The following is a 27,407-nucleotide window of genomic DNA, read 5'->3' on the forward strand; positions in this document are numbered from 1 at the left end:
GCAGCATGTTGCGTTGGCCAGCCGGGGTGGGAAGTGGCCTCCATGTGGAGGATGCCTGGGTGTCTGGGTGTGCTCTGGCTGTCTGCCATGGCCAAAACACTGCTGTGTTATCAACAGCTTTCTAGCTACCAGTACAGAGCACAGCACTACGAGGGCTGCTGTGGGGTAAAGGAACTCCAACTCAGCCAGATCCAATACAGAAGGAAAGTGGAGGAACAACAGAGGGGGCAGCCCAGGGACACAGAGCCCCAGGTCTCATCTGGCCGCTCCTGTGACCATACAGTGTATTCAAAATCAAATACCTGAAGTGCTCCCTTAGATGCAGTTTACAGCCAGGGGACGAGAAGGTGGCAGTTCTGCATTTTGCAGCTCCCAGGCTGATGGCAGAGCCAAGGCGAAAAAACACAAACCCCAAACCAAACCAACCAAGAGAGGTAAAACTGGAGCGCAGGGAGCAAATGCTTTTCTTTCACCTTAGGCCAACTGCTTGGATGCTTTCTATGCTGCCCTGCCACAGAGGGCATCCCTCCCGTACCAGTAAGAGACATAAGAGTGAATTAAAGCCAGGACCCCAAACCAGACCAAAAACCCAGTCGTGATCAAGAAGAAAGTGGAGAATGCATCAAATATAACAGAAAATTTATTTTGGACATTCCCAGTTTACATTTGGAAAAAAGAGGAAAAAAAAAAAGAGGAGGAATTGGGTATTAAATGAAGAGCACTGAATGATAAAGCAGTAGCAGTCCCTCTACCACTACAAACCCACACCCCCACACGCACGTACGCACACAGACTTAACACCACCAAACTCCCCGTGACTGTGACGTTCCCCTCAGCTTGCTGGTCTAGAGATACTGAATGCCTGAAGCACACCAAGGATAACTGAAAACATCTGCATGGCTTTAATGGGAATCCTCCAACTGTAACAAAGCGCTTTCTCCCTCTGTCTGCGTTGGCACATCCCTGAGTCACGCTCTCACTCCTCTCCTTCAAAGTCAAGATTCCTAAACGTGAAAAGCGGGAGTGGGGAAAGGCGAAGGGAAGAGAAAAAGAGGGAGAGCATCATCAGTGGAAGACCTGCCAGCTGCTGCTGACGTTGCCCTGTTCGGGGGACCACCCCAGCAGAGAGGAGCTGGTTTGCATGCCACGGTCCTCCCTGCCTGTTCCCAGGGACAGGCCGTTTGCTCAGCCTTGCCGGCCAAAGCGTGGGAAAAGCGTAGGTGTGCGCCGTAGCTTGCAGAGGAGCACGGTCATGTTCACGTGCAATCCTTTACCTTTTTCCTCCCTGGATTCAAAGGGTTTCTGTCTTCAAAGTGAGAGCCTTCCATACGGTCATTTGTGACATTTCATCCAGGATAACAATCTCAGAAGGATCAGTCCTGCAATAAATATTTTACATAGCAATCCGTGATTATGGGAACTGATGCCACCAAGGGCATTAGCATCAGCAAGAGGAACAGCGGAGCCCCGAGAATCAAACCTCCGCATAAGCGTGGGAGGTTTTGCTGGATGAGGAGTTTTGGGAGGCAAGCCGGGGAGCTGCAGAGCAACAGCTCTGTGCAAAGGCTCTTGCTGGGGCTTAGCCCCGGTCCGGGTTCCTAAGCCACTGCTGGTACAGATCACGCCTGCAACTCCTCATGTGTAAGTATGAGGATCTCCAGCTACCGTAAAGGCACTGATGAGGCAAGGTTTGGGGGTCAAACGCGAGTGCTGCAGCCACTCTGCTTGGGGTCAGAGCCCTGCAATTGCCTCCTGCAGCCCTGCCCCCGAATTTGATTTTCCCACCAAGCTGCCTGCTGGTTTCTGTGGGATGCCCCACAAAGATGCAAGTGGAGAAAACTCTGCCAAACACCTTCAAGCTAATCTTGCCGGGGGTCCTGGCGCTTGGTGGGGCTTTACCCGTCACTGCTTTGCTTTGGGATATCCACGTCACTGGTCTTCCCCACGTTCAGCTGAACTGAACTTGCAGCAGCAGCAGCTTCCATCACGCTCCTGGACTCCTGATGTAAAAAAGGGACAAATCACGTTCTCTGTCTTTGATCAAAGTGGAGATAAGCTGAATGCCCAGCACAAACTTAGCAGTATGCCCTTCCCTTCTGCCCCTTGGCAGCTATAGGTATTAGTGCAGCAGGGGAGAAACCGTTCACTCCAAAGATTTCGGGGCAGGGGGGTTGTGTGTTCAAAACACGATTATGAGCAAGTCTTGCCAGCAGCAGCAGCAGCAGCAGCAGCATCTAATAATAATCATCATAATGATAATGACCTTTGTGAAAAACGACTCGTTTTAAAAATTACACCTGTATTCAAGCGTTCAGCTCACTGCTACTTGAGGAAACAAAGGTTACAAAAGTTACAGGCTATTGGGATCTATTTCGATTGAGTGCTGATCTTCCCCCAACGTTTCCAGACAAGCTGTAAGAGAAACAGGCAATCTCACAGACACACGGAGATGTCCAGACCCGAGGACACAGCAAGCCTTACCTCGTCTTCTTCTCCGGCTTCATTTCTGGCATCGTCCAACTTCTTCTTCCTTTCTGGCATAAGGTCATCCAGAAAGCTGAGCTCTCGCTTTGAGAAGCAGAAATCCATCGCTTTCCGGACAAAGACGAGAGCCAAAACCTTCACGAATAAGAGGGAAGATGCGGTGAGCTCAGAGACGATGCCACCTCTCACTCCAACGCTGCAAACACCCCGCTGCCGAGCGGTGGCAGCTCTTACCATCATGGGAAAGATGATGGCGACACGGGACACCTTGATGGTCCAGAGCAGGACGAGGCAGGTCAGCTGGATCGCCGTGAAGAAATGAACCTTTCGCAAGGGCACGTGCCGCAGGTAGATGAAATCCGGCTGGTGTTTCGCCTGCATCCAAAACAGCTTCAAGCGATCAAAGAACTGCAAAATAAAAGGGAAAGGTTGCCACCTTGGGACTGCGGCAAGTTTCTGGCCCTCTCGAGACGTGGAGGCACTTTGCAGCATCTCGCTTGCCGTCAGAAATCCTGGATCCCACCGCGTTCCTCCTGGGAGCAGCACCCATTTTCCCTTCGTTCCATCTAGCAACTGGCTTGCCCCTGAGAGCTGCCCACCAAACGGCAACTATTCCATGCCATTCCATTATTAGCATTTCTCGGCCCACTGAATCCCCCCAGCGAGGATTTCCACCAGTGGTAGAAACTGCCTTCCCTTTGCACTGAATTCCCCCGCTTTTCACGTAACCAAACACTGACCTGCCCTAAACCCTGCAACAGAGAGCGCTGAACTTGCCTGGTCCTCCCAGCCCTATCTACCTCCTGTGCCTCCACCAATCTTTTTCTTAGACAAAAGAGTTTCATTGCTTGCTCTGCGAGAAGTTTTTCCCATGCCATTGCTTTTTTCCCTGCTGCTACGGAGACAAAATACCAGGGAGCCGACATGCTGCACGCTGTAAAACAGTCCGTACCTGAATTCCTCTGAGCGACGACACACCCATGTAGAGAAAGACACCATAAAGCACAGGCATTGGTATAAACTGGGGGGGGGGGGGGGGGAGAAAAAAAAAAGAAAGAATGCAATCGTTTCTTTTTCTGTATTGCATTTTCCGTATTACCACCCTCTTCCACAGGCACTGCCTAAAATTGCTTGAAGCTTTCCAGCTTCCATTCAGGCTTAGAGATTGGTCAGATTTTAACCATTTTTTTGCCATTTTGTGCGCACGAGTGAGCTAAGGCTCTGCTTTAGGCTGAACTTGGGAGTTATCTCTCCTCAGAATAATCCTATTTTCCAGAAAGGTTGGAGGAAAATAGGCGATTTCACCCATGCTACCCTATGCTGCATTCTCTGGCGGTAGAAGAAACACTTCTGCCTATTCTTGGGGCAACAGGCAAAGGCCACAGGCCTCCTCCTAGCTTAGAGATGAGATTACTTTGTGGGAGGAACGTGCAAGGAAGACCACGGGGATGACCTCAGTGTGTTTAGCTCCTGGGAACGGCTGCTCCCGGGCATTTGGGGAGCAAATTGCAGCCACTAAAGGGCTGCCTGTTTGAAAGACAGCAGATGTGCTGGTCTGAATATGCTCAACTGTAACCCATAAACATGGGTGGGCCTGAAAGACACCCAAAAATTCAAGCAGTTGCGTTGCTCGCTCACCTCGAGCACACCAAACGGGGGCCTGAAGGGCTGCAAAGCCTAACTGAGGCTGATTCCCACCGTGGGTCAAGCCCCAAGGGTTGGGATCACCTCCTTCTCCTCCGCTCCACAACTAACTACTCAGGCCTGCAGAGAAGGGACTGTTTGTCTGTAACATCCAACAAGCTCGCGGTTGTTGGGTGGTTTGCATTTTCCTCTCACCTTTAACACAGAAGTGAAGAAGACAGAGCAGCCCATGAGCACAAAGATCAGCAAGCCAGTGACTCTCTGCTCTCGTATCCCCAGCAACTTGGGTTGTTCTCCTGGAGCTGAGCAGTCAGACTCTACTTTGAGGCTATTCACGTGGGTGATGGACAGGACGGTCTCGCAGCCACAAACCAGGGCAGCCCCATCACAGAGCACACCCCGAGCATCACGGCCACCACAAAAAGGTCCAGGTGGTACCCGCATCCTTTCTGCAGGCAGGAAAACAAGAAACAGAGCATCCCATAGCACAAGAGCAAGGATAACGTCGCAAGTCAGACTCAAACCCTGCTCGAGCACAAGTCAACTTCTTCAGAATTCAAAACAAGAAATGGAAACAAGCAAGGGTGTATGCAGGATTTGCACAAGCACCTGGCATGAAAATCTGGCAGGAGTTCAGACACAATGGATATGCAGAGCTTGTGCATTAAATACTTCTCCAAAAAACAACAAGCCACAACCCAAAAGCACCAAACCATTTTTTCCACTCACAAAGAAAACTGTACCACTTGCAAGGAAGGTGTGACTCTGAGTTATCCCTGGCAGCGCATCAAAACAATTCATTCCCCACACCTGCTGCTGCTGCCATTTTAAAACAAAAACGCACTTCTCTATTGCTCCAAGATTAATTTGCTCCTCCAAAAGGTTGCTCATCTGAACTGCCCTGTCACTTGCTCCCTGCATCATTGTTAATCCAGGAGAGCATCCTGCCACGCAGCCTGACCTTGTCCCAAACCAATGCCTTCAGAAAGCATCGGGAATAAGAGCTTCTCCCCAGACCTGCAGCCCAGAAGGGGCTGGGGTCATCTCTCGCAGGCCCTTACCTTCAGCTTGTGCTCCTTCCTGTTCACAATAACGGCACTGATCTGCTGGTCCATGAATATCAAGATGGTGCAGAGCAGAGCTGGGACGAGCGCAGCCAACACCGTCCACCAAGGGTTGGGTCCTATGGGGTTGATGAACCACCCGCGGTCGTCTCTGGTAGGCTGCAACAAAGCCCACACATCAGCATTGTCTCCCAGCCCAGGCACTCCACTGGCTTTCATTTTCCCCTCCCTCCTTGTGTCAGAGCACCTCCCAGCCCTGGCTTCATGTCCCCCTCTCCCGGGGGCTTCAGCAGTGCCAGTCTCCTCTTTGCAAGCACCTCTAGATACTTCCCCTGTAGGTATCTAGTTTTGGGGCCATCTTCTCGTTTCCAGGAGGAAGCAAGGCACTTGGAGGTGGAAGAGGAGATGGTCACACCACCAGCATCTCTTCCAGACTCAGCCCTGCCCTGCCCCGGCATCACCTTGTGGCACCCCCACGTGCCAAAACACCCTGTTACCTTGAACGCATGGGGGACCTGGAGCTTCGGCGATGGGATCCCAACCACAAAGTCAAGGAGCACCATGATGACGATGGTGAGGAAAACAGCAAAGTCGCTCACTGTGGACCGTACCTGGGGCGAGAAACCAGAGGTGAGAGGGGCATGGCAAACAGGGCCCTAAGGTGAGATGCAAGAGTTGCAGACATCCACAACATTAAGGCTGCTTAACCAAATCCCACCACCCCTCTGAGCACATGCAGCCTGATCCCTTGCTTAGCTACTGCTGCTGTGTTTGTCCCTGTGAGATCTGGGGTCAGACAATAAAAAAAGCTTAACTAGGCCGACAAGGGTTGGTTTAAGTCAAAACCTAAAAATAATATTAAAATTAAGAAAAGAGATGTCTGCCACTACAGCTACATTCACAGCTACAATGGCAACAAGGCACTGAGGCATCCTTTAGTCCTCAAAAGGAAGCTCCTCATTCGAATCTACTTTCCGCTCGTGCACATAATGCGCAGAAGGTAGGGGGAAAAAAATAAACCGAAAACCCCAACCCCAAAACTTTTGGAAACCTGACTTCCTACTACCTGAGGAGAAAAAACATATAAAAAAAATCAAACCCCAAAAATCTTCAATCTGGGGCAGGTCACAAGGCATGTGGGAAACGCTATGATGATTTTGCACTCATGGAAATGAGTGTGGGACATCCAAGCTCTTGAAGAGCTTGGCCTACAAGGCCAACATTTCCCAGCTTGACCAAGGCAGGGCAAATACTGCTTAGTGCTCCAGGAAAGCCATTTTGGGAAACGAGTGTGGAGATGGACGCTGGCCACCTCCTTCTACTTACTCTGGTTGGAAAGCGGCGGCTGGTTTTAAACTTCTTCAAGAAGCCTGACAGGGCAAAGGTGGCGAAGAAGAGGATGCAGCACCAGAGGAAGACGTCAGGGGTATAGGGGCCGTCGCGTCCACAGGCAGGTCCTTGAAACTCCCCACGCAAATACCGACATTCCTGGAGAAACAGAGCGTCAGGACACAAAGGCAGTGCACGTGCGGCAGGGAAACCTCGCATAGCTAGGGGGTTTTGAGGATCTTGGTCCAAGATCCACGACCCTGTAACTGCTCCTGCCAATGGAGATTTATATTTAATGAGCAGCAGCAGCTGAACAAGTGACACATCGAACTACACAGCGGAGAAATGAGATGTGAGGAGACACCATACGCTAGTAACACATTACAAGAAACACTCATCCAGGTGACACTCTCCCATCAGTTGCTTGCATTCATAGCATTGTGTTTCCTTAACTGCATCTGGCTTCAGTCCTGACATCTTCCCGCAAAAAACAACATGCCAGGCTCTCCCAACCCTGTGAAGAAAACCTCATCAGCTTTCCTAACTAAAAAGTAATTCTTTTAAATATTATTTTTAAACCTGAAAAGGACTAGGATTCACAGGACTAGCGTCATTACATTCACTTCACAGTCCTCCTCAAAATGGGAGAACAAAAGATAATTGACATGACAAACGCCACAGTTACAGACGTTCCTTCCTGGGGGTGCAGTTCGCACACCTAGGAGCTCATGCATGCACGAATGGGTGACGCCAGGCAGCAGCCTTCTTACGTGCCTCTGACCTCAGGAAGAAACAGGTAACATGAATACTTTTACTCCATTTGCATCCTGAGGACCAGAGATGAAGCCCAAGATTTGCCTAGATGACACAGTCAGTTCCTTTAAGGGATGAAATTGTTCGTTTGAGTTTGGCTTCAAGGACTCCCACAGCTGGCGATTAACTAAGAGGTATGCTACAGCGAGGAGCCCGACACACAGACTGCAGGACAACTCATCACGCCAGGCCTCTGAGCTTGCAGTTCTCCGCAGGGCCCGGTGCTGCCTGAGCAGGTGGATGGACTTCCCAGTTCCAGAAATACAAGCTCGTGAATCAAACCCTCCTCAAGCACGCAGGCAAAACTGGCTGCGCTTTAGCGAAGCAAACCAACAACGAGGCTTCCTTTGTTTGGGTGCCTCCTGTCTGACGATGCTCTGGGCTACTTTCTCTTCCTGGCAGCAACAGGAATAAGTTGCTCTCATACCTACCAGCTTCTGACAGAGAAAGAGGATGATCTCGTTCTTGCCTGCTAGGACCAGGGGTGGCAATAACACAGTCTGCCGAGACTGGAAGGGGATGCCTTGGAGGCGGAAACACGCGGGTGTTCATTACTCCTGGGCACTCGGAATCACGGGAGGAGATGATGCCGAAGGGCCTGATCCGATTCACAAACTGACGCACCTTAGGACTGAAAAGGCTTCTCCTTCCACTAACTTACTTTTCTCTGCAACAACAGCCTCAGGAGAGTAACTTCTCCGTAACCCTTTACACTACAGCAACTACAATACTTAATCCTAATGTACCTTACAAGAAAACTACTGCGGTCTTCTCTACTAGAGGGCCAACGCTGCTGCGCCTGTAAGGAGCGCTTTACATTTTATTAACCTTTTGAAACAACGCACTAGCTTTCCTTGCAATCGCATTACGTGGGCTTCCTGGGACTTTATATATGCACGTTCGTTTTCTCTGGCTAAATCAGATTTGGAACGCAGGGGTGGCCATCTGAAAACACTGCAAAACATTCTTTTTACATACATCAGTTCTCTGGTGAAGGCAACAACTGAAGAGGATCTTCAGCTAATGTAAAACTGCGAAGCTCAGAGGAGTCGTACTCCAGCTAAAGATCTGCGCACTACTGGGCAGGAATGTCAAATTAAGCAATGCCCAACAGATACAAGTCATTGGACCTTTTCTTTTACAAGTAGGAAAGAAAGGGTACACAGAAAGATAGTGGTCTGTAGAAAATGCATGTAAATCATCAAGATTTCCAAGGATTACTCGAATCGCTTCCTGGAGAGGCCAAAACAAGAAAGGAAGGAAGAATATTAACAAGATAGCCACAATCCCACCGCCAAGTACAGTTTTCAGGCTTGGGAAAAAAAAAAATAACATTACAGTTTGCAGGAGTCATGGAAGAGCAGGTTCCAGATATTTTGCTTTTCCTCCTCCCCTTCTTCCCCCTGCTCCCTCCCATCACCTTAGAGCACGCTGCCCTAACAGATTCACAGAAACTGAAGTGAACGAATATCTTAACCCTGAATTAACATAGAAGCAATACTATGGAGAGTGGAGGTGTGCTTTTAAATTTAACAAGTTCTACATTTAAGAAGCCTCCTCCTTGCCAGCACAACACATGCAGTATTGACCTGTTTCAAAAATAAACATATTCCCCTTTTTCGGAATATTGACCCAATTCAGTTACAAAGGAACTGTAATTCAGCCCCAACAAACTCCTGCTTTATAAACGGGAAACTTTTTCTAGGAATACCTTTCAGTATTTTCAAAATTGAAACAGAAAGAGAAATTAACCAATAATTTTCTTTATCAGTTACAATCAGCACATTTTCTTCAATAATATTTGCAATGCTACTACTGTACTCTGAAGATTTGTTTCAACTTAACTAACAGGAGCATTTTTAAGCAGGCAGTATATTGGTCTCATTTCCTCGGGAACGGCAGGGGCTTTCTTCTGTCTCAGGAAGAAGATGACAACAACAGAACTCATCAGCTGTCACCAAGCTTGGCCACAAAGTAATGGCGTCATTAAAAGAATGTCCCCTGGCTTCCACAGCTTCCCAACTATTAACTACATCTTTTGTAAGCCAGCTTCTCAAAAGTTGTTCACTGCCAGGTATCGGCCAACAATAAAATGCACAGGGAGAGAAAGTCTCAAAGGAAAGCTGAACCCATTCAGAAGTAAACAAATGTCGCACAAGTGTCACTTGGAAATAAGGAAATAGGGTGGAGTGTAAGGAATTGCGGCATGCAAGTGTTCTCTGGTATATGGTCTGGCAGGCAGCCATTCTCATATCCTCCACATTCAGGGGCCCCAGCCAGAACTCGGTCAGAGATGAGAACTCTCCTTCCTCTTCAGAAAGGCCCTCTCCTCGCTTAATATGGAACAAGTTAATGAAAGGAGTTACACAGCGCGCCACAGCAGAAGGACAGATATCACCCACCCAAGACTCACGCTGTGGTCATGAAGCCTTCATGAATCACCAGGGACACAAAAGTACGATTCAGGAAGGGACGCTGAAGAGGGTGGAAAGAATGGAAGAAAGCAAGGGGCGATGACAGGCTGCCAAACTCAAACAAATGCAGTGCTCTCTGTACCATCAGGAGATCAAACACCTGCAGGCTGCTCAGAAACGTACGCACACTACTGGCAGCGCTGTCCAAAGGGATTACGCTGAGGGAAAGAGCTTGGTCACAGACAAGAGCAACATTTCAAGCATCTTCTGAACACCACACGACACCACAAGACAGACAACACACCTTCCTCTCCAAAATCAACACAGAGAACAAAACAAGGAGGAAGGTTAATCCTCCTAGATCTGACGCTATTCCAGCAGAATGCTAATAAGCAAAGCTAAAGAAACAACTGCGTTTCAATTCATCCCAAAATAAAGTCATGCAGCAGAATTTCAAAGACTCGGCCTACTTCTCCAAAGGAAAAAGGAGACTAGTGTGGCACGAGATTTAATGCAGCTTCAGGTCTGGAGACAGCCTAATTGGCGTGGTGTTCATAGCACAGTCTCTTCAATTCTGCAGCAGCTAACAACAGTCACTTCCAGAGTAAAGCCAGGCCCTGGCAATGCCTGTGCACATCTCATTGCCAAAGCAAATTCACTCACACTCATAAAACCACTCTCTAGGCAGAGGCTTGAGTCATTGCCTATGGCATTTTAGCCCTGCTGCAACCTCACTGGCATGAAAACAGCCCTTTCGGGATGCCACGACACTGTTCTGTTCCTCTGATGCAGGGATACTTTCCTGGCTCAAAAGGATCTCAGTCCTAGTTTCTGCACGGGTGCCACCACCTGAAAAGAGACTTAACCTCAACAGTTCAGAACATTTTCCAAAAGCCTCTGAGGGCATCAACCTTGAACTGCTGTCCGATGATGATCACAGCCTTGCAACAACATACACAGGGAGCCAGATTATGCTGAGCCACGGCTTTTTTATTAATACTCATGAATACTATCATTATTCATTTTTTATCAGAGGCTGAGACACCAACAACAACTCATAAAGTTTCAGACCAAGTTTGAGCCCTACAGAACACTCCTTCAGCAGGACCCAATCTAGAGGCACCTGCTTAAAAATACAACCCTTAAACCTAAGCAGCTCCAGCTCCTTTTTCAGAGCACCTCAAACTTCTGGAATTATTACAGATCGCAGCCTCCAGCAATTCCCAGTCCCCTCTCAAACTAAAAGCTCCAGAGCTCCTCGACTGAGCTGGTCAAGGTTTTGCCCACTCACAGAAGCACTTGCCCATCATCTCTGTCTGCCTGCCTGACTAGCAGACACAAGCAGATTCCTCCAGGGCAACACCCTCAGGGAAAGTCTCTTTTTCACTTCTAAAGGACCATCCTCCTCACTTGTTTTACATCTTCCCCAGCTGACCAGGCTGCTCAGCACCCTGTGCTTTAGTTACTTTGCTGGCTGCTAACTCAAACTTCCCATTGCAGCCTTACCACACAACTGTTACCTCCCACAACCTTCCTATTCATTGTCCCCTGCACACCCAAAGGCCGCTTTCCTTTCTCTGCCTTGCATGCCAGCAGTACCACAGACTAAAACACTCTCCCTTCACTCTCCTTTCTCAGGCTTGACACTACAGTGCCTTCTAGAAACTGAGAGCAGCAGTTATCCTAAAAGGCCTGCTCAGCCCCTCTGCCTGCAGCAGAGGCACGCTCTTCTTTCCAAACAACAGGACAGGTTTGTCACAAAGACGTCGGAAAGAGGAGTGGCAGCACAAGGGGAACCTCGTGAAAGAAAAAATCCCAAGAGCACAACAAACAACTGCTGCCACTGAGAGTTTCCAAAGACTCTTTCCACATCCACACTTGAGCGCCAGATTGCCAGGCCAGCAAAAGGCACATTGCTACCAGCAGACAGCCCAAGAAAGAAGGACATACTTTGCGTACAGAGCTCCACGGCTGTGCTGGTTTTGACTGGCAGAGAGTTAATTTTCCCCACAGTAGCTTGCACGGGGCTACGTTTTGGATTTGTGCTGAAAGCAGTGCTTACACAGCATCAAGGCCTTTTCTGCCCCTCACCCCACCCCACCAGGGAGTCGGCTGCGGGTGCACAAGAAGCTGGGGGGGGCACAAAACTGGGACAGCTGACCCCAACTGACCCAAGGGATATTCCAGACCACAGGATGTCACGCTCAGCAATATAACTGGGGGAAGAAGGAGGAAGGGGGGACATGCCCAAGTAACTGTTAGGCGTGATGGAACCCTGCTTTCCTGCAAACTAAACACCTGCCAGACAATGGGAAGCAGTGACTGAATTCCTGACTTGGCTTTGCTCGCGTGCACAGCTTTTACTTGTTAAACCATCTTTATCCCAACACGCGAGTTGATTCACCCTTCCGATCCTCTCCCTCCTCCCACTGCGGGGCAGCGAGCGAGCGGCCGTGCGGGGCTTAGCTGCCGGCTGGGGTTAAACCACTACAGAGGCTCGAGAGCTTCTCAGCTGAACGCTTTAAACAACATTTCAAAACACCGTCAGTAAAACCAGCCTCTTTTCCCACTGAAGCACGAAACCCACGCACGGCACTGGAACAGGAGCGCTTTTTACAGCTCCCATTACTCCCATTACACTCCCGTGCAAGCGCAGTAGCCCCTCGGAAGCGACCGCTTTCACGGTCAGTGAAAGAGGGCAGGAAAAGAGCAGCCCCCCCAGTCCCGTCCGAATTGAGGGTCTCCTAGGAACCTAGGAACCTCCTGGTTTCAGGCAACCGACAGGTAGGTACCTGCTGTCGAGGACGTCCTCCGTTCTCCCAGCCGAGGGAAGGAAGCAGCAGAGCCAACGGGACGCGACTGCTCTGGAAACGCCACTGCCGACCTCCCTGAAGCTCCCTCCAGGGCCTCTTGCCCCGGGGGCTGCCAAGAACGCCCGGGCAGGACTGTGTCGCAGCCCGCCACCCACGCCAGGCTGGGAGGGAGGGAGGGAGGGAGGGAGACCCCCGGCGGCTGCGGGTCCCTTCCCTGCGGGGACAGCCGGCAGAAACTCCTTTCTCTCCACACACAGCCGCACGTCTCCGCGGTGCCCGCCGGCCTCCGCCGGACAGCCACCAGCGGCAGGCAGTCCCCTGCTGCCCCCGCAGCCCCGGGGGCGGCAGGGAGGGGCCGGGGCTGGCCGGGCCTGCGGGGGGAAGGCCGGGACCCGGCGCCCCGGCCTGCCGCGAGGGGAGATGCCGCCGCCACCGCCGCCGCCGCCGCCTCAGCCCCGCTGCCGGCCTGCGAGGCCCCCGGGCAGCCCCGGCGCTGGCGACCGCCGGGCAGCCCACCGCTCCACGGACGGGGAGGAGCCCCCGCCACGGCCACCGGCCCCGCCGCCCGCCCTTGCCTCAGGCGGGGCCGGGCCGGGGCTGCGGCCGGAGCGGAGCCGAGGGCAGCCGAGCGCAACCGAGAGGAGCCGAGCCCAGACGAAGAGATGAGCCGAGCCCAGCCGAAGGGAGTCGAACAGAAACGAGATGAGCCGAACGGAGCCGAGCCCGGCCCGGGCGCCCCCCCTCTCTGCTCCAGCTCCCCACGCTGCTCGGCACTGGCTGCTGCTGCGCTGCAGAGGCAGCTGCATTTTGGGGCTTGGAGCGCTTGGGGTTCCAGCGTGAGCCCGAAGCATCAGAGGAGTTGGCCTGTACCTCGTGGCAGGTCTTGCAGCTGCTTTCAGGGGGGTCTGGGCTCTGCCCAGGCCTCTCGAGTCAACGTTGACTCTGGTGCCTAATGACAGTCTGCTGGCAGTGGCCCTGGTAGCTCAGCCCTTTCTCTCCCCAGTTGCGATGATGTCAGCAAAAAAGGACTGTGGTGGTTTCAGCCCAGCCGGCGACCAAGCACCACGAGGCTGCTCGCTCGCTCACTCCCCCGTGGCTTTGTCCCCGCGGCAGCTGCAGCTGCAGCTGCAGCAGGATCGCGCCGCTTTCCATCCCCAGCGTGCGGGGCAGGGCTGCCCAAAGGGAGCCCGAGGGGTCGCGGGCCGAGACCAGCGGAGAGCCGCCAGGGAAACCGCCGCCTCCGTCCATCGCACGGACAGGAGCCGCAGCAGCCGGAGAACGCTCCCGAGTCGTGCCGCTCCCAGGGCAAGCCCAGGCACCGCTTCACGCGTGGGACGGGACGTGCCGTCCCGAGAGCGGGGCTAGCGGTCAGGATGCTGACCAAGCAGGAGCTCTCCTTCAGCGGGTCCCGGGACATCCCTGCTGAGCTCAGCCGAATCCTCCTCGCTGGGCAGCAGCTGGCAGGACAAAGAAACCCGGGTGGGCGCAGGACAGAGACACGGCGAGAGCGACCTGCCCTTCCCGGGAAAGAGGAGTCAGCCACGGCTCTCCCGGGACTGATGCCCCATGCCCACCCGTGCCTTTGCACCAAACAGGCTGGAAAAGGTCCCTGGCTGCCAACCCCAAACGCGCTCCCCCGCAGGAGCTCCCCGGACCCTGCTCGGGGCACCAGGGCTGGGCTCAGGAAGGAGTTTTTTTCCCCCGGGCAGATTGGCACAGCTCCCGGGGGGAGTTTCCCCTTCCTCTGCAGCACTGAGCACAGCCCCTTGCCGGGGTCCTCGGGGCCATTTCTGGCCAGCGAGTCCCTGCTGTTGCAGGAGCAGGAGTCCAGCTGTGCCCTCCAGCCCTCTGCCTCTCTTGGCAGGGGAACCTCACGCACCTCCACGTCTCCAAGTCACCTGCAAAACAAGGAGCCTCAAGGAAGCCAACTTTGCCCTGGTGCTTTTAAGCTGGCACACTGCCGTGGGGAGAAGAGAAAGCCGGGGGGTTTCTTATCTATCTATCTATCTATCTATCAATCTATCATCTATCTATCCCTGCTGGGAGGGAATGAAGATGAGGGAGCCAGGCTCTTCTCAAGAGTGCCCAGTGAGAGCACCAGCGGCAACAGGCACAAATTAAAACACATGATATGCTCCAGCTGCACATGAGAAAACAACTTTTTCCTGTCAACGTGGTCAAACACTGGCACAGGTTGCCCAGGGAGTTTGCGGAGTCTCCGTCCTTGGCGATGTTCAAAACCCAAGGGCACATTGTCCCGGGCAACCTGCTCTAGGTGAGCCTGCTTGAGCAGGCAGGTTGGACCAGAGGAACTCTACAGGTCCCTTCCAACCTCCACCCTCCTGTGTGAGTCCGTGCTTTGGTTTCACTCCTAAAGCACCTGAACTCAGCCCTGATGCCTGCGGGAAAGGATGCTGGGACAAGGCAAGATCCCAGACTCCTCCCCGAGGACTCATCACAAAAACCCATCTACCTACTCCAGAATATCGTATGGCAGACACACTCAGAAGAGAGAAAAGATCCTTTTATTGCAAACATCAACTGCGGCGGGGGGCGGGCCTGGGAGTCACAGGGCTTCAGCCAGTAACAGGGAAACGGCACCTACAACGACAGAGTCAGAGAGCACTGATAAACCCATGAAGGCAGGAATAGGCATGACTCGCTTCCCCTTTCTTTAGGGAACACTGTTGACGAGGAATTGTTCATAGCCCAGAAGAGAGAGCTATGGCTGGCATCAACCAGGGCACGGCTCTGGCGCCTTATGCCCACGGGAAATGCCCTTAGAGACCTGCATGCATGCACAGATGCACAGGGCCCCTGTGCCACGCAGCAGGGCTCGATGGGGAGCCCCTGGGGAGCGGCCATGGAGTTATTTCCAAGCCCCGCGCAGCACCGTCCCTTGCCAGCAGGTCGGACTGACTTGCAGCAGCGCTGAGAGTTGGGAAAGATGGGCAGCAGAGCCTGGTACACACCTGGGCTTCCTGAACTGCTGGACCTTCCTGCATCTTTTCACCGGTCCGTCCCCAAAAACGTTTTCTCTCTTCCTCCTCCTCTTTTCTGCATGTCTGTCACTCTTCTCTCCCCAGACCTGTTTTCTCTTTCGTTTTTTCTTTTTCTCTTTGTCCTAGGGAGAGCCTGCAAACCTTTTCATCCCACAGCGGTATGAGGTAGGGAAAGGCACGACCCACTGGAGTTGGTTCTGATTTTAACCAAAGCGAGCTCGTTTTACCGTCTTTCCTCTGACAGGTTTGCCAGCTCTTCTGGGCGCACCAGGGGCTCTGCCGCGCTCTCAGGGGTGGTTGGAGCCAAAGCAACGGGTGCCTACAACAGAAATGAATTAGAATTAGAATTCTAATTAGAATTAGAATTCTAACTTAGAATTCTTCAGAGCTCTTTTCTTTCATCATTTCATGCGCTTATAAGCGACTGTAATGCCACTTGCACGTGCTTTGCAGACAGTCTATTTATCACAGGCAATCCAAAAGCACCTGTACCGTTGCTTTAATAAACTGCGCTGCTCATTAATCTAGTCGTGATAGTTCGTTCGTGCAACCAAACTCCCTAAGTCTGGTCATTCTCGTGCATTGAACGCAGCTAAGCCGAGAGTACAGTGCGCTATTAAGGGCATCCCTCATTGTGATAGCTCAGCATATTGAACGCGACCGCCCTTAGAGCGTCGAATTGGACATCGCTCAGAAAGAAATTAAACCTAGCCGTCCCCAGCCCCTCTGACATCTGAGGATAAGCTGGAATGCAAGGCAGTTTATTTTCTGCCAAACTTCTGGACTCAGTAACGCCACACAGCCCGCGGGGCCGGCACCCCAAAGGCCTTCCTCCCAAGGATGCTGGGCCGAGGGGCGGCAGGCAGCGCTGCGCACAGGGGGCCCCCTCACACCCCACCCCGTGTCACAGTGCCACCACCCGGCAACGCAGCAGTCACAATGCCCCAGGGCACTATAAAAGGGGCAGCCTCCCCTGTCCCACTGCCAGTCTGCCTGGCAGGCGGCCCAGACACATCCCAGAGGAAGTCCGTGAGGAGCCGCTGGAATTCCTTGCCCAGTGCTGAGGGAGGAAGACCAGAGGCTGGACCAGGCTGCTAGAGACATGAAGAACCACCAAGCCCTGGAGGTGCCCGAGGCCATCAGGCTTGTTTGCATGGAGAGCTGTGGCAAGACCAAGGGAATGTCTTCTTGAGGAGCACTGCAGAGCTCGCCGTCCTCACTCCCTGCGGAACCAGTGGCAGCAGCCGTAAGAAGTGGGATGCAGAGATGTTGCCAGGGCTCCCAGTGCTTTGGAGCACCCGCTGGTGGCCCAAAGGCGCGGGAAGGATTCTTGCCCCCAAGGTCAATCAGGCCGGGGGCACTTGGCCACTCTTGGAAGCCCCAAGATGGCTCCAGGTTCAGGGAGAACAGGGCTTGGGCATCCTCTGGGGGGCCTGACCGGCCTGCGGTACCAGGAGGCAGGTCTTGCTCACACGTGCTCAGGGAATAGCCGATTGCCAGCTCTGGGGTCAGGAAGGAATTTTACCCTGGCGCAGATTGGCACTGGGCCCCAGGAGTTTTTGCCTTCCTCTGCAGCACTGAGCAGGACCACTTGTCAGGCCTCCTCCGCTCCGTTTTGGCTAGGTTACTGCCTGCTGCTCGTGCAAGATCTCAGGTAGCAGCCCCAGACTCCTAAAAGGAAACTACCATTGAGATTTTTCTTTTTTGGAGCAAGCTTGCCCCTTTGGGATCCACCTGTGTCTCCTCCCAGGCATCTCCAGAGCTTTTTGGCCTCTTCATAGGTATCTTTTCTTAGGATCTAAAGGTCTGAAAAGCAGACGCGAAAAGATACTGGGAGATGCCTGGGAGGACTCTCAGGTCGATCCTGGAGGAGAGCTTCCTGCAAAAGAGAAGAATGATCTAGGGTAGCCTCGTTAGACAAGTCTGGGGCTGCTACCTGGGATCTCCGGTCCTCATAAGAAAAGGCCAAAAGACGCTAGGAGACGTCTGGAAGGAATCACAGGGAATCCCGGAGGGCACAGGCTCCTCCAAAAAAGAAAAAACCTCAACGGTAGCTTCCTAGGACGAGTCTGGGGCTTCTACCTGACCCCTTAGGTAGGTAAAGCAGAGGACAGAAGACTGTGGGAGATGCCTGGGAGGAGTCTCAGGTGGCTGTCGGAGTTGAGAGATTTCTCTACAGGAGAACAAAAATGTCTCGAGCTACTTACTTGGAGGAGTCTGGGCAGGTAGCTGGGATCTCCGGTCCCGAAAGCAGAGGTCAAAACGTTCTGGGATGACGCCTGGGAGGACTCTTGGGTCGATCCCGGAGAAGAGAGCTTCCTGCAAAAGAGAAGAATCATCTAGGGTAGCCTCATTAGACAAGTCTGGGGCTGCTACCTGGGATCTCCGGTCCTTATAAGAAAAGGCCAAAAGACGCTAGGAGACGTCTGGAAGGAATCACAGGGAATCCCGGAGGTCAGAGGCTACTCCAAAAAAAAGAAAAAAGCCTCAACGGTAGCTTCCTTGGAGGAGTCTGGGGCTTCTACCTGACCCCTTAGGTAGGTAAAGCAGAGGACAGAAGACTGTGGGAGATGCCTGGGAGGAGTCTCAGGTGCCTGTCAGAGTTGAGAAATTTCTCTACAGGAGAACAAAAATGTCTCGAGCTGCTTACTTGGAGGACTCTGGGGCAGGTAGCTGGGATCTCCGGTCCCGAAAGCAGAGGTCAAAACGTTCTGGGATGACGCCTGGGAGGACTCTTGGGTCGATCCCGGAGAAGAGAGCTTCCTGCAAAAGAGAAGAATCATCTAGGGTAGCCTCATTAGACAAATCTGGGGCTGCTACCTGAGATCTCCGGTCCTTATAAGAAAAGCCCAAAAGACTCTAGGAGACGTCTGGAAGGAATCACAGGGGATCCCGGAGGGCTCAGGCTCCTCCAAAAAAGAAAAAACCTCAACGGTAGCTTCCTAGGAGGAGTCTGGGGCTTCTACCTGACCCCTTAGGTAGGTAAAGCAGAGGACAGAAGACTGTGGGAGATGCCTGAGAGGAGTCTCAGGTTGCTGTCGGAGTCGAGAGATTTCTCTACAGGAGAACAAAAATGTCTCGAGCTACTTACTTGGAGGAGTCTGGGGCAGGTAGATGGGATCTCCGGTCCCGAACGCAGAGGTCAAAACATTCTGGGATGACGCCTGGGAGGAGTCTTGGGTCGATCCCGGAGAAGAGAGCTTCCTGCAAAAGAGAAGAATTATCTAGGGTAGCCTCATTAGACAAGTCTGGGGCTGCTACCTGGGATCTCCGGTCCTTATAAGAAAAGGCCAAAAGACTCTAGGAGACGTCTGGAAGGAATCACAGGGGATCCCGGAGGTCAGAGGCTACTCCAAAAAAAGAAAAAAACCTCAACGGTAGCTTCCTTGGAGGAGTCTGGGGCTTCTACCTGACCCCTTAGGTAGGTAAAGCAGAGGACAGAAGACTGTGGGAGATGCCTGGGAGGAGTCTCAGGTGGCTGTTGGAGTTGAGAGATTTCTCTACAGGAGAACAAAAATGTCTCGAGCTACTTACTTGGAGGAGTCTGGGGCAGGTAGATGGGATCTCCGGTCCCGAACACAGAGGTCAAAACATTATGGGATGACGCCTGGGAGGAGTCTTGGGTCGATCCCAGAGAAGAGAGCTTCCTGCAAAAGAGAAGAATCATCTAGGGTAGCCTCATTAGACAAGTCTGGGGCTGCTACCTGGGATCTCCGGTCCTTATAAGAGAAGGCCAAAAGACGCTAGGAGACGTCTGGAAGGAATCACAGGGAATCCCGGACGGCAGAGGTTCCTCCAAAAAAGAAAAAAACCTCAACGGTAGCTTCCTTGGAGGAGTCTGGGGCTTCTACCTGACCCCTTAGGTAGGTAAAGCAGAGGACAGAAGACTGTGGGAGATGCCTGGGAGGAGTCTCAGGTGGCTGTTGGAGTTGAGAGATTTCTCTACAGGAGAACAAAAATGTCTCGAGCTACTTACTTGGAGGAGTCTGGGGCAGGTAGATGGGATCTCCGGTCCCGAACGCAGAGGTCAAAACATTCTGGGATGACGCCTGGGAGGAGTCTCGGGTTGATCCCGGAGAAGAGAGCTTCCTGCAAAAGAGAAGAATCATCTAGGGTAGCCTCATTAGACAAGTCTGGGGCTGCTACCTGGGATCGCCAGTCCTTATAAGAAAAGGCCAAAAGACTCTAGGAGACGTCTGGAAGGAATCACAGGGGATCACGGAGGGCACAGGCTCCTTCAAAAAAGAAAAAACCTCAACGGTAGCTTCCTTGGAGGAGTCTGGGGCTTCTACCTGACCCCTTAGGTAGGTAAAGCAGAAGACAGAAGACTGTGGGAGATGCCTGGGAGGAGTCTCAGGTGGCTGTCGGACTTGAGAGATTTCTCTACAGGAGAACAAAAATGTCTCGAGCTACTTACTTGGAGGAGTCTGGGGCAGGTAGATGGGATCTCCGGTCCCGAACGCAGAGGTCAAAACATTCTGGGATGACGCCTGGGAGGACTCTTGGGTCGATCCCGGAGAAGAGAGCTTCCTGCAAAAGAGAAGAATCATCTAGGGTAGCCTCATTAAACAAGTCTGGGGCTGCTACCTGGGATCTCCGGTCCTTATAAGAAAAGGCCAAAAGACTCTAGGAGACGTCTGGAAGGAATCACAGGGGATCCCGGAGGGCAGAGGTTCCTCCAAAAAAGAAAAAAACCTCAACGGTAGCTTCCTTGGAGGAGTCTGGGGCTTCTACCTGACCCCTTAGGTAGGTAAAGAAGAAGACAGAAGACTGTGGGAGATGCCTGGGAGGAGTCTCAGGTGGCTGTCGGAGTTGAGAGATTTCTCTACAGGAGAACAAAAATGTCTCGAGCTACTCACTTGGAGGAGTCTGGGCCAGGTAGCTGGGATCTCCGGTCCCGAACGCAGAGGTTAAAACATTCTGGGATGACGCCTGGGAGGACTCTTGGGTCGATCCCGGAGAAGAGAGCTTCCTGCAAAAGAGAAGAATCATCTAGGGTAGCCTCATTAGACAAATCTGGGGCTGCTACCTGAGATCTCCGGTCCTTATAAGAAAAGCCCAAAAGACTCTAGGAGACGTCTGGAAGGAATCACAGGGGATCCCGGAGGGCTCAGGCTCCTCCAAAAAAGAAAAAACCTCAACGGTAGCTTCCTAGGAGGAGTCTGGGGCTTCTACCTGACCCCTTAGGTAGGTAAAGCAGAGGACAGAAGACTGTGGGAGATGCCTGAGAGGAGTCTCAGGTGGCTGTCGGAGTCGAGAGATTTCTCTACAGGAGAACAAAAATGTCTCGAGCTACTTACTTGGAGGAGTCTGGGGCAGGTAGATGGGATCTCCGGTCCCGAACGCAGAGGTCAAAACATTCTGGGATGACGCCTGGGAGGAGTCTTGGGTCGATCCCGGAGAAGAGAGCTTCCTGCAAAAGAGAAGAATCATCTAGGGTAGCCTCATTAGACAAGTCTGGGGCTGCTACCTGGGATCTCCGGTCCTTATAAGAGAAGGCCAAAAGACGCTAGGAGACGTCTGGAAGGAATCACAGGGAATCCCGGACGGCAGAGGTTCCTCCAAAAAAGAAAAAAACCTCAACGGTAGCTTCCTTGGAGGAGTCTGGGGCTTCTACCTGACCCCTTAGGTAGGTAAAGCAGAAGACAGAAGACTGTGGGAGATGCCTGGGAGGAGTCTCAGGTGGCTGTCGGACTTGAGAGATTTCTCTACAGGAGAACAAAAATGTCTCGAGCTACTTACTTGGAGGAGTCTGGGGCAGGTAGATGGGATCTCCGGTCCCGAACGCAGAGGTCAAAACATTCTGGGATGACGCCTGGGAGGACTCTTGGGTCGATCCCGGAGAAGAGAGCTTCCTGCAAAAGAGAAGAATCATCTAGGGTAGCCTCATTAAACAAGTCTGGGGCTGCTACCTGGGATCTCCGGTCTTTATAAGAAAAGGCCAAAAGACTCTAGGAGACGTCTGGAAGGAATCACAGGGGATCCCGGAGGGCAGAGGTTCCTCCAAAAAAGAAAAAAGGCTCAACGGTAGCTTCCTTGGAGGAGTCTGGGGCTTCTACCTGACCCCTTAGGTAGGTAAAGAAGAAGACAGAAGACTGTGGGAGATGCCTGGGAGGAGTCTCAGGTGGCTGTCGGAGTTGAGAGATTTCTCTACAGGAGAACAAAAATGTCTCGAGCTACTCACTTGGAGGAGTCTGGCCCAGGTAGCTGGGATCTCCGGTCCCGAACGCAGAGGTTAAAACATTCTGGGATGACGCCTGGGAGGAGTCTTGGGTCGATCCCGGAGAAGAGAGCTTCCTGCAAAAGAGAAGAATCATCTAGGGTAGCCGCATTAGACAAGTCTGGGGCTGCTACCTGGGATCTCCGGTCCTTATAAGAAAAGGCCAAAAGACTCTAGGAGACGTCTGGAAGGAATCACAGGGGATCCCAGAGGGCACAGGCTCCTCCAAAAAAGAAAAAACCTCAACGGTAGCTTCCTTGGAGGAGTCTGGGGCTTCTACCTGACCCCTTAGGTAGGTAAAGCAGAGGACAGAAGACTGTGGGAGATGCCTGGGAGGAGTCTCAGGTGCCTGTCGGAGTTGAGAGATTTCTCTACAGGAGAACAAAAATGTCTCGAGCTACTTACTTGGAGGAGTCTCCGGCAGGTAGCTGGGAACACCGGTCCCGAATGCAGAGGTCAAAACGTTCCGGGATGACGCCTGGGAGGAGTCTTGGGTCAATCCTGGAGAAGAGAGCTTCCTGCAAAAGAGAAGAATCATCTAGGGTAGCCTCATTAGACAAGTCTGGGGCTGCTACCTGGGATCTCCGGTCCTTATAAGAAAAGGCCAAAAGACGCTAGGAGACGTCTGGAAGGAATCACAGGGAATCCCGGAGGTCAGAGGCTACTCCAAAAAAAAGAAAAAAGCCTCAACGGTAGCTTCCTTGGAGGAGTCTGGGGCTTCTACCTGACCCCTTAGGTAGGTAAAGCAGAGGACAGAAGACTGTGGGAGATGCCTGGGAGGAGTCTCAGGTGCCTGTCAGAGTTGAGAAATTTCTCTACAGGAGAACAAAAATGTCTCGAGCTGCTTACTTGGAGGACTCTGGGGCAGGTAGCTGGGATCTCCGGTCCCGAAAGCAGAGGTCAAAACGTTCTGGGATGACGCCTGGGAGGACTCTTGGGTCGATCCCGGAGAAGAGAGCTTCCTGCAAAAGAGAAGAATCATCTAGGGTAGCCTCATTAGACAAATATGGGGCTGCTACCTGAGATCTCCGGTCCTTATAAGAAAAGCCCAAAAGACTCTAGGAGACGTCTGGAAGGAATCACAGGGGATCCCGGAGGGCTCAGGCTCCTCCAAAAAAGAAAAAACCTCAACGGTAGCTTCCTAGGAGGAGTCTGGGGCTTCTACCTGACCCCTTAGGTAGGTAAAGCAGAGGACAGAAGACTGTGGGAGATGCCTGAGAGGAGTCTCAGGTTGCTGTCGGAGTCGAGAGATTTCTCTACAGGAGAACAAAAATGTCTCGAGCTACTTACTTGGAGGAGTCTGGGGCAGGTAGATGGGATCTCCGGTCCCGAACGCAGAGGTCAAAACATTCTGGGATGACGCCTGGGAGGACTCTTGGGTCGATCCCGGAGAAGAGAGCTTCCTGCAAAAGAGAAGAATTATCTAGGGTAGCCTCATTAGACAAGTCTGGGGCTGCTACCTGGGATATCCGGTCCTTATAAGAAAAGGCCAAAAGACTCTAGGAGACGTCTGGAAGGAATCACAGGGGATCCCGGAGGTCAGAGGCTACTCCAAAAAAAGAAAAAAACCTCAACGGTAGCTTCCTTGGAGGAGTCTGGGGCTTCTACCTGACCCCTTAGGTAGGTAAAGCAGAGGACAGAAGACTGTGGGAGATGCCTGGGAGGAGTCTCAGGTGGCTGTTGGAGTTGAGAGATTTCTCTACAGGAGAACAAAAATGTCTCGAGCTACTTACTTGGAGGAGTCTGGGGCAGGTAGATGGGATCTCCGGTCCCGAACACAGAGGTCAAAACATTATGGGATGACGCCTGGGAGGAGTCTTGGGTCGATCCCAGAGAAGAGAGCTTCCTGCAAAAGAGAAGAATCATCTAGGGTAGCCTCATTAGACAAGTCTGGGGCTGCTACCTGGGATCTCCGGTCCTTATAAGAGAAGGCCAAAAGACGCTAGGAGACGTCTGGAAGGAATCACAGGGAATCCCGGACGGCAGAGGTTCCTCCAAAAAAGAAAAAAACCTCAACGGTAGCTTCCTTGGAGGAGTCTGGGGCTTCTACCTGACCCCTTAGGTAGGTAAAGCAGAAGACAGAAGACTGTGGGAGATGCCTGGGAGGAGTCTCAGGTGGCTGTCGGACTTGAGAGATTTCTCTACAGGAGAACAAAAATGTCTCGAGCTACTTACTTGGAGGAGTCTGGGGCAGGTAGATGGGATCTCCGGTCCCGAACGCAGAGGTCAAAACATTCTGGGATGACGCCTGGGAGGACTCTTGGGTCGATCCCGGAGAAGAGAGCTTCCTGCAAAAGAGAAGAATCATCTAGGGTAGCCTCATTAAACAAGTCTGGGGCTGCTACCTGGGATCTCCGGTCCTTATAAGAAAAGGCCAAAAGACTCTAGGAGACGTCTGGAAGGAATCACAGGGGATCCCGGAGGGCAGAGGTTCCTCCAAAAAAGAAAAAAGGCTCAACGGTAGCTTCCTTGGAGGAGTCTGGGGCTTCTACCTGACCCCTTAGGTAGGTAAAGAAGAAGACAGAAGACTGTGGGAGATGCCTGGGAGGAGTCTCAGGTGGCTGTCGGAGTTGAGAGATTTCTCTACAGGAGAACAAAAATGTCTCGAGCTACTCACTTGGAGGAGTCTGGGCCAGGTAGCTGGGATCTCCGGTCCCGAACGCAGAGGTTAAAACATTCTGGGATGACGCCTGGGAGGAGTCTTGGGTCGATCCCGGAGAAGAGAGCTTCCTGCAAAAGAGAAGAATCATCTAGGGTAGCCGCATTAGACAAGTCTGGGGCTGCTACCTGGGATCTCCGGTCCTTATAAGAAAAGGCCAAAAGACTCTAGGAGACGTCTGGAAGGAATCACAGGGGATCCCAGAGGGCACAGGCTCCTCCAAAAAAGAAAAAACCTCAACGGTAGCTTCCTTGGAGGAGTCTGGGGCTTCTACCTGACCCCTTAGGTAGGTAAAGCAGAGGACAGAAGACTGTGGGAGATGCCTGGGAGGAGTCTCAGGTGCCTGTCGGAGTTGAGAGATTTCTCTACAGGAGAACAAAAATGTCTCGAGCTACTTACTTGGAGGAGTCTGGGGCAGGTAGCTGGGATCTCCGGTCCCGAACGCAGAGGTCAAAACATTCTGGGATGACGCCTGGGAGGAGTCTCGGGTTGATCCCGGAGAAGAGAGCTTCCTGCAAAAGAGAAGAATCATCTAGGGTAGCCTCATTAGACAAGTCTGGGGCTGCTACCTGGGATCTCCGGTCCTTATAAGAAAAGGCCAATAGACGATAGGAGACGTCTGGAAGGAATCACAGGGAATCCCGGAGGTCAGAGGTTCCTCCAAAAAAGAAAAAAACCTCAACGGTAGCTTCCTTGGAGGAGTCTGGGGCTTCTACCTGACCCCTTAGGTAGGTAAAGCAGAGGACAGAAGACTGTGGGAGATGCCTGGGAGGAGTCTCAGGTGCCTGTCGGAGTTGAGAGATTTCTCTACAGGAGAACAAAAATGTCTCGAGCTACTTACTTGGAGGAGTCTGGGGCAGGTAGCTGGGATCTCCGGTCCCGAACGCAGAGGTCAAAACATTCTGGGATGATGCCTGGAGGAGTCTTGGGTTGATCCTGGAGAAGAAAGCTTCCTGCAAAAGAGAAGAATCATCTAGGGTAGCCTCATTAGTCAAGTCTGGGGCTGCTACCTGGGATCTCCAGTCCGTATAAGAAAAGGCCAAAAGACTCTAGGAGACGTCTGGAAGGAATCACAGGGGATCCCAGAGGGCAGAGGTTCCTCCAAAACAGAAAAAAACCTCAATGGTAGCTTCCTTGGAGGAGTCTGGGGCTTCTTCCTGACCCCTTAGGTAGGTAAAGCAGAGGACAGAAGACTGTGGGAGATGCCTAGCAGGAGTCTCAGGTGCCTGTCGGAGTTGAGAGATTTCTCTACAGGAGAACAAAAATGTCTCGAGCTACTTACTTGGAGGAGTCTGGGCCAGGTAGCTGGGATCTCCGGTCCCGAACGCAGAGGTCAAGACATTCTGGGATGACGCCTGGGAGGAGTCTTGGGTCGATCCCGGAGAAGAGAGCTTCCTGCAAAAGAGAAGAATCATCTAGGGTAGCCTCATTAAACAATTCTGGGGCTGCTACCTGGGATCTCCGGTCCTTATAAGAAAAGCCCAAAAGACTCTAGGAGACGTCTGGAAGGAATCAAAGGGGATCCCGGAGGGCAGTGTTTCCTCCAAAAAAGAACAAAGCCTCAACGGTAGCTTCCTTGGAGGAGTCTGGGGCTTCTACCTGACCCCTTAGGTAGGTAAAGCAGAGGACAGAAGACTGTGGGAGGTGCCTGGGAGGAGTCTCAGGTGCCTGTCGGAGTTGAGAGATTTCTCTACAGGAGAACAAAAATGTCTTGAGCTACTTACTTGGAGGGGTCTGGGGCAGGTAGATGGGATCTCCGGTCCTGAACACAGAGGTCAAAACATTCTGGGATGACGCCTGAGAAGACTCTTGGGTCGATCCTAGAGAAGAGAACTTCCTGCAAAAGAAAAGAATCATCTAGGGTAGCCTCATTAGACAAGTCTGGGGCTGCTACCTGGGATCTCCGGTCCTTATAAGAAAAGGCCAAAAGACTCTAGGAGACGTCTGGAAGGAATCACAGGGGATCCCGGAGGGCAGAGGTTCCTCCAAAAAAGAAAAAACCCTCAACGGTAGCTTCCTTGGAGGAGTCTGGGGCTTCTACCTGACCCCTTAGGTAGGTAAAGAAGAAGACAGAAGACTGTGGGAGATGCCTGGGAGGAGTCTCAGGTGCCTGTCGGAGTTGAGAGATTTCTCTACAGGAGAACAAAAATGTCTCGAGCTACTTACCTGGAGGAGTCTGGGGCAGGTAGCTGGGATCTCCGGTCCCGAACGCAGAGGTCAAAACATTCTGGGATGACGCCTGGGAGGAGTCTCGGGTTGATCCCGGAGAAGAGAGCTTCCTGCAAAAGAGAAGAATCATCTAGGGTAGCCTCATTAGACAAGTCTGGGGCTGCTACCTGGGATCTCCGGTCCTTATAAGAAAAGGCCAATAGACGATAGGAGACGTCTGGAAGGAATCACAGGGAATCCCGGAGGTCAGAGGTTCCTCCAAAAAAGAAAAAAACCTCAACGGTAGCTTCCTTGGAGGAGTCTGGGGCTTCTACCTGACCCCTTAGGTAGGTAAAGCAGAGGACAGAAGACTGTGGGAGATGCCTGGGAGGAGTCTCAGGTGCCTGTCGGAGTTGAGAGATTTCTCTACAGGAGAACAAAAATGTCTCGAGCTACTTACTTGGAGGAGTCTGGGGCAGGTAGCTGGGATCTCCGGTCCCGAACGCAGAGGTCAAAACATTCTGGGATGATGCCTGGAGGAGTCTTGGGTCGATCCTGGAGAAGAAAGCTTCCTGCAAAAGAGAAGAATCATCTAGGGTAGCCTCATTAGTCAAGTCTGGGGCTGCTACCTGGGATCTCCAGTCCGTATAAGAAAAGGCCAAAAGACTCTAGGAGACGTTTGGATGGAATCACAGGGGATCCCAGAGGGCAGAGGTTCCTCCAAAACAGAAAAAAACCTCAATGGTAGCTTCCTTGGAGGAGTCTGGGGCTTCTTCCTGACCCCTTAGGTAGGTAAAGCAGAGGACAGAAGACTGTG

The 27,407-nt window shown here is 52.3% G+C and overlaps 2 protein-coding genes across 2 annotated transcripts; both read right to left on the reverse strand.

Annotated features, from left to right (window-relative positions):
- Positions 1-924: 924 nt before the first annotated feature.
- Positions 925-2,802, reverse strand: LOC126037123 (electroneutral sodium bicarbonate exchanger 1-like). Its single transcript, XM_049797356.1, has 5 exons — positions 2,719-2,802; positions 2,482-2,619; positions 1,900-2,000; positions 1,275-1,379; positions 925-1,004 (listed from the first exon to the last, which is right to left on the reverse strand). The coding sequence occupies exons 1-4, from the start codon at positions 2,722-2,724 to the stop codon at positions 1,292-1,294; spliced, it is 333 nt and encodes a 110-aa protein (XP_049653313.1). The 5' UTR covers positions 2,725-2,802; the 3' UTR covers positions 925-1,004; positions 1,275-1,291.
- A 1,455-nt stretch (positions 2,803-4,257) lies between these two features.
- On the reverse strand, positions 4,258-12,669 carry LOC126037122 (electroneutral sodium bicarbonate exchanger 1-like). The gene is made up of 5 exons (XM_049797355.1): positions 12,541-12,669; positions 6,519-6,680; positions 5,690-5,803; positions 5,190-5,351; positions 4,258-4,577 (listed from the first exon to the last, which is right to left on the reverse strand). The coding sequence occupies exons 3-5, from the start codon at positions 5,753-5,755 to the stop codon at positions 4,461-4,463; spliced, it is 345 nt and encodes a 114-aa protein (XP_049653312.1). The 5' UTR covers positions 5,756-5,803; positions 6,519-6,680; positions 12,541-12,669; the 3' UTR covers positions 4,258-4,460.
- Positions 12,670-27,407: the final 14,738 nt, after the last annotated feature.

This window comes from Accipiter gentilis, unplaced genomic scaffold, assembly GCF_929443795.1.
Source record: "Accipiter gentilis unplaced genomic scaffold, bAccGen1.1, whole genome shotgun sequence".
Classification (NCBI taxonomy): domain Eukaryota; kingdom Metazoa; phylum Chordata; class Aves; order Accipitriformes; family Accipitridae; genus Astur; species Astur gentilis.